The sequence below is a fragment of the Marmota monax genome, unplaced genomic scaffold (assembly GCF_021218885.2).
Source record: "Marmota monax isolate L192 unplaced genomic scaffold, Marmota_monax_Labrador192_F-V1.1 WCK01_AAM20220418_F8-fsc00078, whole genome shotgun sequence".
Lineage (NCBI taxonomy): Eukaryota > Metazoa > Chordata > Mammalia > Rodentia > Sciuridae > Marmota > Marmota monax.
In genome coordinates, this window is record NW_026694865.1 from 124573 (window position 1) to 138033 (window position 13461).

The window sequence follows — 13461 nt, forward strand, 5'->3', positions numbered from 1 at the left end:
TTTTGATTATTTGGAAAATATTAATTAGTAAAACCAAATGAAAATCCTCTACTATCAAGAGTACTTTATTTTTCAGGATGTTTACTAAATATTTACACATATTCTTTTATCTGATTTACACATATGCATTATCCCACCAATATGTGAGTTAAATACTATTGTTCTTATCATATAGGTGAGGAAACTAAGTAAAAGGTTAGGAAATGTCATATGGTATAGATGGATGGTATACCAACATTTACGTGAATGTTTATTTTCCTCAAAATGAAATCTTAGAACTCATGAAGGCTTAACTGATACAGGAATTGCTCTTCTGCTATAAAAACCAGAATACTGGAAAAGAAATATGAATCAAATGTTTTCAGATATTCGGTAATAAGCATTGCAGGATTGAGTCTTTCAAAAAGGAAAAGAAGTGAAGAAAGCCTCAGATAAATGTCTAAAGGCAGTTTGCTAAAACTCAGAGAAAACCAAAGCAGATAAATGTTTAGTAATCTTGCTAACAGAGGTAGATGCAGCTGGAATTTGTGAGGCAGTATAGTGGAAAGAGGAAGCTTTATGGAAGAAAGCTATACATCTGCTAAGGGGTCTCCTTGAATCTATGTCTGATTGCTGATCTATGCATATGTAGGTTAAAACTTGCTGAGACTGAGGAAAGAATCACCAGAATCCTGTAAACGTAGTATTTATAAAAAACTAGAGGAATAGTTATATTCCCATCAACCTGAGTAGAATGACCTGTTGGTAATGGTTCAGAAGACCACAGTTTAGTAATAGGACTGAAATAGTCTCAGTGTAAAGATTGCCTACCTTCACAAAGCTTAAAAGCAAGTCTTTTTTTTTTTAACCCCACCTTTGTGGTACTACGGATTGAACCCAGAGCCTTGCATATGCTAGGCAAGTGCTTTACTACTGAGTTTCATGTACCCCCGCCCCTTTTTAAATTTTGTTTTGATGCAGAGTCTCCCTGAGTCATCCAGGTTGACATCAAACTTGAAATCCTCCTGCCTCAGTTTCCAGAATAGCTAGGAATACAGGCATGCACCATCATTCTTCGCTAAAAACAAATTTTGGAAGAATCAAACTAAATAACTTAGTGGCATGCCAGGAATAATATCTGTCATTTAAAGAAGTACAACAGATTCAACAATGTAAAACACAAGTGTAGGAGCCAATGAGAAATTGCTAGGCATGCAGAGTCAAGAAAATAGTAATCCTTAACAAGGGGCAGGTGAGGGGGATTACAGAAGTGACCCAAAAATAATAGGCATGGTGTGAATAGTAGATAAGAATTTCAAAATAGTATTATAGATCTTTTAAATATGCTCATAGATGTAATGACAAAAATGAATTTGATGAGAAAAATGGAAGATACCTCTTTTGGAGTGTATGACAGTCTCTGCTCATTCTGCACACTGCTTTAGGAGAGGAAGCTGCCATTATCTTTTCTTCTTTCCCACTTCCCTGTTGCAATCAATAAAGACCATTCATATGTTAAAGAAGAGAAGTAAAAAGACTCCAAATGAAACTTTTTTTTTTGAGAAGGATCTTGCTAAGTTGCTGGAGCTGGCTTTGAACTTGCAATCCTCCTGCCTCAGCCTCTCAAGCTGCTAGGATTACAGGCATATACCACCACACCCAGCCTAAATGGAACTTTTAAAGAATAAAAATGTAATGTCAGTCAATAAAAAATAAACTAGATTGGATTATCATTTTATTAAATAGTTCAGAAGTAGTAAATTTAAGTCATTTAATTTTTAAGATAAAGTTAAAAAAAAAAGATAGGTGGGTAAAGAAAATAGCATCAATCACTTGTGGGATCGTAATTCTTACCTATATTCTGATCACTTCAGAGAATCACAGTAAGTAAACAATTAAGGAGTATTTCAGGGCTGGGGATGTGGCTCAATTGGTAGCGCGCTTGCCTGGCATGCGTGCGGCCCGGGTTCGATCCTCAGCATCACATACAAACAAAGATGTGTCCGCCGAAAACTGAAAAATAAATATTAAAAAAAAAAAGTATTTCAAAGACTTGAGCAGCACTCTTCACCTTCTTGATTTCAGCTAACTACAGAGTATTCATTCATGTAAGTGCCCATGGAACACTTGTCAGTATAGGTCATGAATTAAGATAGAAAAAAAACCTTAACAAATTTAAGTAGTTAAAATCATAGAAAATGTTTTATTTGACTGTGATGGAATTTAACTAAAAATCAAAGAAAGATAACAATCACCAAATAGTTGGGAAACAAAGGCCAGACTTCTAAATAATACATGAAACAGAGAGGGAAGAAAAATGAAAAATATTTTAAATGGAATAAAATATCAAAATTTTTGCACTGCAGCTAAGGCAGTACTCCAAGGTTAATTTATAGTGTTGAATGCTTGTATTAGAAAAGGAAATAGGTTTTTTTTTAATAAATCCAGTGTTTGGTTTTTTTTTTTTTTTTTGTAGTTCTATATGGACAGCGTGCTTTTATTTTATTTGTTTATTTTTATGTGGTGCCGAGGATCAAACCCTCAGCACCGTGCAAGGCAAGCACTCTGTCACTGAACTACAGCCCCAGCCCAGGAGATAGGTCTTAATTCAATAATCGAAATTTACCATAGAAACATAAGAATAGGTCAAATCCAAAGCACACATAAAGAAGGAAATAATAAAGATAACAGTAGCCTTCACTGAAATTGAACATAGAAAAGAAAAATAATAGAGAAAAATTAGTGAAATTTAAAAATAAAACAAACCCTGTGTCTCTGGTCAGAAAATTGGTAAACCTCTTGATCATACTAATTGGAAAAAAAAAAGAGAAGTTAAAAATTACTATTATCAGGAATGAAATAGAGGACATTACTGCATACTCTGTAGGTATTAAATAAAATTAAAGCAAGGGATTACTACCTTACTTCACAGTCTCCTTAGTGATTTTATAATTCTTTAAGAATGCATGAGTTTTGGGGGGAAAAAAAGAGGGAGGCATGAGTTTGAATAAGATTTTTTAATGAAATGTGAATAGTGAAAAAAGTATTCTATATTTAGATTATTCTTAAAATGCCTCCATATCCTTTTTGTCTTTCATTTAACCAGAATGGGAATATACACAATTTGTTTTTCAGAAACAAACCTCTTTCTATGGATGCATAGAAAATTTTTCATATTTTGTCAATATTATTTATATTTATAATTATTTGTTGCCAATTTTTAATGGGAGAGTATTAATTATATTGTTTTTATTGCAGGCATCCTTAAGCAAGCTAATGGAGACACTTGATCAAGCAGAACCATATTTTGTAAAATGCATTCGCTCTAATGCTGAAAAGGTAAAAATGTTCTATAAATGATTACATAAGCCCAGATTACCTCAAGATTTTAATTCTTTTAAAAAGAATAAATAGGAGGGGCTGTATATAATATTTAAGAGGTAATAGTGTTTCATAAATATTTTCTGTGGCTCATCTTCCAGTTTCTACCCTTACTGTATACAAGTTGTTTTCATGGGTTTGATTTACCATCTCCTAGAATTTTAAAAGCAAATACCTCTTGAAATTCCATTAGAAAAAAAGATTTTTCTTTGAAACTTTTGTTACTATAAAGTTTGAGTGTATATTATATCTCTTTAAAAAATTGTTCAGCAGTTTTCTTGTTTGGAGATTTTTGTCTCTGTAATCTAGGAAAGATACTATAGACATTCTTCATTCCTTTTTGTTTTCTATGTTAGTTTCCTTAGGATTTTTTAAAAAATTTAGATTCTTGTCCCTATAGGGAAGATATCAAGACATTCTTGATTGTTTTCTTCCCCCGCTTTGACAGTTCCCTTAACTAGAGCTATTCAAAATGTAGTAAGTGTAAATATAAAATATTTGTCATCTTTATTTATGTTCATCATAGGAAAAAATTAGTTCTTAGCCTAAAGAGCAAAAATACAGTAGGAATTGTGTTCAGCTTTCTTAAGTCAGTTTGCTTGCTTATTTATTTGGTACTAGATATTGAACCCAGTGGTGCTTAACCACTAAGATACAACCCCGGCCCTTTTTATTTCTTATTTTGAGACGGGGCCTCACTGAGTTGCTGGGGATGGCCTTGAATTTATGATCCTCCTGCCTCAGCCTCCCAAGTTTCTGGGATTGTAGGGTGTACACCTGCATGCCTGGCAGCTTTCCTAAATTTTAAGAAGCAATCTGCAACTCTGAATTTTAAAAGCTTTGTGACCTTAGACAAGTGATTTCATTATTCTGTGGCTTAAATGTTTTCATTGGTAGTATATTTATAGGACTAACCTCACAGTGCTCTCTGAGTATATGTAATTCCTATCTGTGAAGTGCTTAATTCCTGCCTGTACTAAGTGGTTAATAAATGTTGGCTATTCTTTTATAGCGACCAAATTGGAAACTTTATTTAGGATTAAATATAAGTTTGAGTTCCAATTATTAATAGACCCTGGTATACATAGTTCAATTAATGAAGTATTTCAGGGCACAGAATAAGTACTAAATAAATGTTAACTGCTATTATTATTTGACATAAATTGCTCATTTTTTTTCAGGTGTTTTGTTTCCTTGATAGCTTGTATGCCTCGCCTAGTTGCAAGGGAAAATATTTGGGATTGCCTTAGAGGATCACTAAACACAACATTTAGAGAACAGAGAATATATCAGAAGCTCCAAAGAAAGCTTCTTATAAATGTCTAAAAACTTGCCTAGTGAGATATCTAGTAATGATAAGATGTTGAATAGTACCTCCCATTAGTGTCTTACCTATTATTGCTCATACAATTAAGAAATTTATTGTGAGGGGCTTTTAATAATTTTTTTTTATTTTCAATGTTTTATACCAGTATCATCAGCAAGAAGTATTAGGAAATAAATTAGTCTTCACCTTATATTAGAAGAAGAAATCTGTCACCACGCAGTTAACAGGCAACTGAATGGGGTTGGGTCAGTTGGTTTCCTAGTGATATTATAGATAAAATCATAATGAAATACAAAAACATAAGTAACTCTTCACTATGTACATATAGATTTTTCTTTTTTTTATTATATTTTTTAGTTGTAGATGGACATGATACCTTTATTTTGTTTATTTAGTTTTTTAAAAAAATTTATTGTAACAACAGAATGCATTACAATTCATATTACACACATAGAGCACAATTTTTCATATCTCTGGTTGTATACAAAATAGAGTCACATCCCTTGTGTTCTTCATACATGTTCTTAGGGTAATGATGACGATTGCATTCCACCGTCTTTCTTACCCTTATGCCCCCTCCCTTCCCCTCCCTCCCCTTTTTCCATTTGCTCTATCTAGAGTTCATTTAATCCACCCCACCAGCCACAGCATATTGTGAATCAGCATCCTTAAATCATAGAAATCATGGAGCATTTGTTTTTGGGGGGGATTGGCTAATTTCACTTGGCATTATGTTCTCAAGCTCCATTCATTTACTTGCAAATTCCATGATTTTATTCTCTTTTAATGTTGAATAATATTCTGTTGTGTATATATCCACATTTTCTTTATCTATTCATGTACTGAATGGAATCGAGGTTGATTCCACAGTTTAGCTATTGTGAATTGTGCTCCTATAAACATTGATATGGCTGTGTCCCTGTAGTATGCTATTTTTAAGACCTTTGAGTATAGACCTAGGAGTGGGATAGCTGGGTCAAATGGTGGTTCCATTTCCAGTCTTCCAAGGATTCTTCATATTGCTTTCCATAGTTTTTTAATGTGGTGCTGGGGATTGAACCAGTACCTCATGCATTCTAGGCAAGTGCTCTACTACTGAGCCACATTCCCAGCCCCTATAGATTAATCTTGTTACAGATTTTTGTATTAGCTAGACTGAGGCCTGTCTGGGTGATTGCATTCCTATTGAACTTTTAAGGTCTTCTGCTTTCATAACCAGAGATGCCTAGATCTTGGATTCTCTCTTTTCTCTAGGGTTGGACAGTCAGAACATTTCTGAAGCTACTAGCTGGGTGGTGAACTTATCCTGTCACCTTAGCTATATCTTAACCAGACAGTCTCCATTCAATTCCTAGATTTAAAAAAGTTAGATATTTCTGTAAAATGGATAGTAATTTGGAGATATGCTGTTCTGGGTTAACATTATTTTCTGTTTGTTCTGTTTTAGCTGCCTTTAAGATTCAATGATGCCTTGGTACTTAGACAGCTTCGATATACTGGGATGCTGGAAACAGTTCGAATTCGCCAATCAGGATACAGCTCCAAATATTCTTTCCAGGTTTATGCTACTATAATAATATTTAAATATATATTCACATCAAGTAAATTATTCCCACATATCTTACGTGTTATTTCTTTGGAAGTCACATGTTATTTTCCTCAATTCTCCCTTTCCAGTCTACTTTTAGTATTCAGAATTCAAAAGAGTTGGAGTTATTGCTCTGTTGAATGCTGGCAATTACTTTAAGTTTGTGTTGTAATAGAATCTAGTATTTGCTACTCTCATTTGAACAGAATGTTTGCTGATAATAAATTTACTCTTAACATCTTCTTACTGATATCTTCATACTGTTATCTCTAGTAATTGAAATGGTTCTTCTCTAGTTCAAAGAAAGTTAACTTTTGGTTTCTCTAAAGTTAACTCAGCAGGATTTTCTTCAGTTAGGAAACTATCAATCAACAAAGGTACATATCTATTTCTTTTGTCTTTAATACAACTTTTTTCCAAACAAGATAATTAGCTTCTTCCCTTCTTCTTCCATTTTTGTTTTGATTATGTAGAACTCAATGTTTTACCCCTTTATAATACTTTGAATTAACAAGTGCTTTGGTTTGACCCTGTTTAAAAGAAAAAGAATAATAAAGGAATAATGGGCTAGTTTAGCATCTTTTTTACATATAATTCTCTTGAAATTTTACAACATTTTCTTTCTGCTTTTCAGGACTTTGTGAGCCATTTCCATGTACTTCTTCCCCGAAATACTATTCCATCCAAATTGAACATTCAGGATTTCTTTAGGAAAATAAATCTTAATCCAGATAATTATCAAGTTGGAAAAACCATGGTAAATATAACATGTACAGTGTTTGTCAAAACTGCATTTTTTGTTTTTAAATATCGTTCTTTATTACATTTTTAATATAATTTATATATAAATTTTTATAAAATAGCATATCAGATATTATAGTCTATAGTTTTTAGATAATGAAGTTGGTATTAATGATACAACTTCAAGGCCAATACTATGGTTCTGACTAATTTTAAATGTAAGTTGAACCATCTCTGACTAGACATTCTTCTGTAATCACCAACTTAACTTCCCCAAAGTAACTTTACTATCTTTAATTTATCAACTATTTTCTTTCTTTTTCATCTGTTTTCCAGTTTCTCAGACTAGAAAACATGATACAGTGATCATCTTCGGTTTACCCTTTAATTTAATCCTTTTACAAAGTTCTGGGTTTTTTTTCTTATTTCTTTTTTCCTTACAAATGATTTTCACATCTTTGCCTGTTTCTCCATTCCTACTCTTTCCATCTTTTTGTTCCTTAGTTCTTTTCATCTTCATTGCTTTTACGATAAACAGCTGCTCATCTGCTTCTAGTGTATTCTAGTCATCCATTTAATTTCTTCTGCCCATAATATAAAAATCACCTTAATATACTTCTTTATGTTGGCGTCTCCTGTTCAGTAATAATCTCCTGATAACCTCCTAATTAAATTTAGACATATTCCTCTCATTTAAGGACCTCTATATTTCAGCTTCATAAAATTTATTATCTTCTTGGATAATACATTGTCTCCTGTGCATGCCTTTATTTCCAACTGCTTGTGTTGTTGAGGTGAGGTTTTTCTCTCAATAGCCCTTATTAGTTTACTGTTTCTTCTTTGGGCATATGATATATACCTGCTCTTAAAGGGGGAAATGCAAATCTTATTTCCAAATGAATATGTCTAATTTATCTTTGTATACCTCTGAATCCCTAAAAATTTATTAGTGGAATAAAAGTAAATAGACAGATTAGTAATTTTGAGCAAGAAGACTTTTTTAATGAATGTTGGATTTCAAAGACTAATCATTGGTTTAGTCATGTTATGATCAAGCTTCATGATTTCATAATCTGTTGTTCTTACCTCCCCAACACCCTTGAAAAATATGACAAATTAACAGTACTTTGATTCATTATGACAATAATTTTTTTCAAGCAAAATAGTCTGTCAGTCTTTGGCACTGGAATTTTTGCACACTTGTTCACCTTCCTATTTACTTCCCATATTCTTGTTTTCAATTTTTGAGAATGACTACTCGATCAATTGATAGAAATATTTATTGGTACTTCATTTACATGTCTGCCATTATATTTCTTCTTTTCTAAAAACCTACCACAGAAAGATAATTCATGAAATATTTTTTTCATTTCTTCTTAAGTTGTGTTCCCTATTTTCTTATTCTGATAGGTCTTCCTAAAGGAGCAGGGACGACAGAACTTACAAGATCTGCTTCACCAAGAGGTACTCCGCAGAATCATATTGTTGCAGCGATGGTTCAGGGCCTTGCTGTGTAGGCAGCATTTCCTCCATCTGAAACAGGCATCCATTATTATCCAGGTGGGAAGCAAAGGATTTTCTGCATGAGATTGACAGGTTTATTTTGCTTTTGTTTAATCAAAACTATTTTACTATGAAACATTTAAATAATAATATAAACCTCAGAGATGAGACTATATCCGCCTCATTTTTGAAATATCTATAGCACCCAACAGATTAACTTGTAGTGTAAATTAGTAGACTATTAATTTATTGTGTTGAATTTAAATTAATTTGAATAAATTGTTTTATATTGTCTTTTGAAGTATGAGCAAGGGCAAAGGAGTTATGCATCTTAATTTTGTTGGCATAGTTATTGTTATTTAAAAGTTTTCTGATTGATATTTATGAGTTTTGCGCATATTGTTGCTAGGTACTCATTTTGAATGATAAGACCTTATTTCACATTTATCTGTTTTATTATCCTTCTTATTGTTTTAAAACATTGGGTCTTCATAAGATCTTTTCTTTTGTTCATGAAAATCTTTAATACCTCCATCTTTATTTGTTCAAGAAAATCTTTAATAGCTTCATCTTTAATTGCTTTAAACCTATTAATGTTATTTGGGAAAACTGTATCAAGAAAATATGATATAATTTATTAAAAATAACATAAGAACCTGAAAGCATCCAGAAACTTAAATTCTATAATTAACTTTGTGAAAGTTATGTTATTTAACATAGATGTTTTAGTCAAGCATATGTGGAAAAGAAAACTTATTTTTAATCATCAAACTTATTTTTAGCCACGTAACACTTAATTGACTTAAGAAATCTATCCTTTTTCCCTTTCTTATAAAAATGTGTAGTAACATGACATCCAGTTTTTATTGTTTATTCCCCAGCAATTCTGGAGAAATTACCTGAATAAGAAGCAAGTCAGAGTTGTAGCTGTGCAGAAGGATGCTTTTGTTATGGCTAGTGCAGCTACTCTTCTCCAAGCTTCCTGGCGTGCTCACTTAGAGAGGCAACGGTATTTGGAGCTTCGGGCTGCTGTCATAATTATCCAACAGAAATGGAGGGAGATTTATAGGCGCAGGCATATGGCTGCTACCTGCATACAGGCAAGATGGAAAGGCTACAGAGAAAATAAAAGGTATCAAGAACAGAAGAAAAAAATTATCCTTTTGCAGTCAACATGTAGAGGATTCAGAGCAAGACAGAGGTAATCTCTGTTACCATAATAATTGCTCCCTCTCTTCCTAAGTACTTTGTTTATACCTGTGCTTTACACTAGTATTACTATTGGTTATCCTCTTGGTGAAAATTGATTTTATATTGTCTCCTGTGCATGCCTTTATTTCCAATTGCTTGTGTTGCTGAGGTGAGGTTTTTCTCTCAGTAGCCCTCATTAGTTTACTGTTTTCTTCTTTGGGAATATGATATGTACCTGCTCTTAAAGAGGAAATGCAAATCTTATTTCCAAACAGATATGTCTAATTTATCTTTGTATATCCTCTGAATCCCTAAAAATTTATTAATAGAATAAAATTAAATAAATAAACTGATTAGTAATTTTGAGCAAGAAGACTTTTTAATGCATGTTGGATACATATTCTTCTCGAGGATGTGATACCCATACTAGTTTGAACCTACAATGTCTGGTCTATGATGGAAATTAAATAAGTCTTTATTGAATTAAATTGGATTGAAAACTTACATGGTTAAAACTGCTAAGAATTAACTTATATATTAGGTTAATCTTATAAAATTGGCAATATTCATTAATTTCATATTTGTCTACTTTAAAGTAAGGATATTGTTGAAATGAGACTCTACTTTTTCTTTCTGTGTGTGTATGTGTGTTGTTTTTTGTTTTTGTAGTGCTGGGTATCTAACTCAGGGCTTTACGCATGCTACACAAATACTCTACTGCTGAGCCACATCCCCAACAACTCTTCTGATAGCTTTACTTTTGAGTTAGTTTACATTTGGTTAGAATGGCTAGAATGCCCAGTTAGGAATAATACACATATTGAAAGTATCATCGGACTCATGGAAATAGGAAAATATGAGATGGTATGGATCTGGTTAGTTTAAGAAATACTTGCGTATTATAGAAAGGAAATTTTAAAACTGGGTGGAAATGGCACATTCCAGGTTTCCACCTACTTGGGTGGCTAAGAAAGTAGGATCACTTGAGCTTGGAGTTTGAGGCCAACCTCAAACATAGCATAGAATCTCAAAAAGAAAAGAAAGAAAGAAAAACAAAGAAAATTTTGTGATTTTCCATTTTTTAAAAAATTATCTTAGTGGTAATCAAGAGAGATCTGTAATCCATTTTATCTGTTTTTACATAGATTTAAAGCTTTAAAAGAACAGAGGATAAAGGAAACACAGCTAAAACTTGGATTGGTGAATATCAAGGCATATGAATCTCTGGAAATAGAGGGTTCAGACCCTTCAGAATGGGAGGATTGTTCCTTTGACAACAGAGAGAAAGCCATAGAGGAAGGTAAATCTGGGATAGAGAGTAATCGAATTAGCCGTGAAAGTTCAGTGGACTGCTCAAAAGAGTCTCCAGAGAAGCTGCAGGAGAAAGCCAGAAGCCAAAGTGGTGTGGACTTGAAGGAAGATGTGATTGTAAAAGAAAGGCCCAAGTCCTTGGAGGATCTGCATCAGAAGAAAGTAGTCCGGGCCAAAAGAGAAAGCCGGAGAATGAGAGAACTCGAGCAAGCTATATTTAGCTTAGAATTGCTTAAAGTTCGTTCTCTTGGTGGTATGTCACCTTCAGAAGAACGCAGATGGTCTACAGAACTTATGCCTGAAGGCCTTCAGTCTCCACAGGGTACACCTGATAGTGAAAGCTCTCAAGGAAGCTTGGAACTTCTGAGTTGTGAGGAAAGCCAAAAGAGCAAACCAGAGTCCATAACTTTAGAAGATTTGAAGATTCCATCACCTAAAATATCTAGTAGCCCCAAATTTGATTCACAGGACAATACCTTCAGTGCCTCAAGAGAGACTAACCATGCATTGATTCAAAAGGGAGCATCCTCTGACTCAGAGTGTTTGAAGAATGGAACTATGAAGGAAAAGGCTGTGTGCATTTCTGAACCTATTACCTGTAAACCACAGCTGAGAGACTCTTTTATATCAAATAGTCTGCCCACATTTTTTTATATTCCTCATCAAGACCCCCTGAAAGCAAGTTCCCAAGTAGACACAAATATCCAAAGAAACAAACTATTAGAAAGTGAAGACACACTGGGGACAGCTCTTTCTTTGGATATCAACAGGGAAGCCAGAAAGTATCATTTCTCAGAAGATCAAATGGTTCCTTCTTTTAAAACAGATTCTTCTAATACTGTGCTTAAGAAATTAGAAAAGCTAAACACACAGAAGGAAGAAAGGCAAAAGCAGTTGCAGCAGAAGAATGAAGAAAAGATGATGGAACAGATTCGTCAGCAAACAGACATTTTAGAGAAGGAACGTAAAACTTTCAAGAAAATTGAAAAGCCAAAAACTGAGGAGTCTTTCCTGGTACCATCTTTCTGTCCACCAAAGCAAAGAGTAGAGAGGCCATCCTCTGTCTTCATCCTAAATACCCCAAATAAGGAAGAACTAGAGTCCCCATCATTAGTGACTATAAAAGATACAAATCTTACCCCAAAAGACAGTCCCTCTGCTCAGTTACCAGTGAGAGACCGACCTATCACCCTATTCTTTGAAAGAAAAGGAAACCCGTGCCAATCTAGTACTGTCAGGGAATTATCCAAGACAGAAAGAACAGGCACCCAGCAGAGTATAGCCTGTAAAAACTCTAATAATCGCATTTCAAAAAGAGAACACCTTAGGCCAATTCAGTCTTATGGCCACAAATCTGATGAACCTTCCAGAGAGGGGAGTACAAGGGCCATTTTCTTCACACCAAAGGACAATATGAGTACTCCTCTGTAAGTGAAATATTTATTTTTTTGTATAGGTGGAAAGTTCTTTTATTAAGGTGCCATGTTTGTTTCCATACTGGGGATTAAACCAAGGGCCCTCACATATGCTGCATCCCCAGTCAGAGGTGTGCCACATTGCGCTAACTTTTTTTATGGGTGCTGCTCAAATAAGTCATTTTCTTTTTATAACAATATTCCCTTATTGTTGGTTGTATTAGTCACCTGAAATTGGATGTAGTTATACCCTAGGAATCCTTGATAGCAGAGTTTCTTATTCTTCCTTATTAAGTGAAAAAGTATTTGTGAAAGTCAGTACAGTGCTATAAACAGAGTAGGCATTCAACAAATGCTGGTTGCTCTAGAGATATGTAATGTAGCTGTCCAAGCTGTTTTTGTGTTTTAAACATATTGCATAAAATTGCCATCTTTACTATTTTTAAGTATACAGTACAGTGATATTAATTATATGCTCTTGGTTGTGTAATAGAACTCTAGAATATTTTCTTTTTGCAAAACTGAAACTATACCCATTAAATAACCTCTCCCTCTCCTCAGTCCCTGGCAACCACCATTCTTCCAGCTTCTAAGAGTTTACATTAGAAACCTTACATAAATGGAAGTTCCTTCATATATTTTTAAACACTGGTAGTTGTCATGAGAAAAGCTATTTTTCTTCTTTTTTCAGTGCTGGGGATGGAACCCAGAACCTTCTGCATGCTAGGCAAATGCTCAACTTATTGAGCTACATCCCTAGTCCAGAAAAGCATTTTTTAAGGGATACATAAAAGCAATAAAATTTAAGATACTTCTATTAAGTCTTTGTATACAATGGCTTCTTTCAGTTTTTGTAGGAGACTATCACTGGTGAAAGGAAGGCTGTATCTTAGGGCTAAATAAATGAAATTTCATATTATCAGTGAAAATACCTTTTTCTCTCCTGTTGTACTCTGGGTATATAAATCTTTCAGCCTTTAAATTTGTGTAAGATTTTAAAGAAACCCTTATAAATATGGGCAACG

General features: G+C 33.7%; 1 protein-coding gene across 1 annotated transcript in view; it reads left to right on the forward strand.

The window, feature by feature from the left end:
* LOC124080573 (unconventional myosin-IXa-like) overlaps positions 1–13461 on the forward strand; it is a gene marked incomplete at its 5' end in the record, with an annotated part of 209726 nt that overhangs the window by 114181 nt on the left and 82084 nt on the right. The window contains 6 exons of the mRNA XM_058573300.1: positions 3238–3318; positions 6135–6245; positions 6910–7032; positions 8427–8576; positions 9401–9720; positions 10856–12448. Coding sequence (XP_058429283.1) covers positions 3238–3318; positions 6135–6245; positions 6910–7032; positions 8427–8576; positions 9401–9720; positions 10856–12448 — 2378 coding nt within the window. The remainder of the gene's footprint in view (positions 1–3237; positions 3319–6134; positions 6246–6909; positions 7033–8426; positions 8577–9400; positions 9721–10855; positions 12449–13461) is intronic.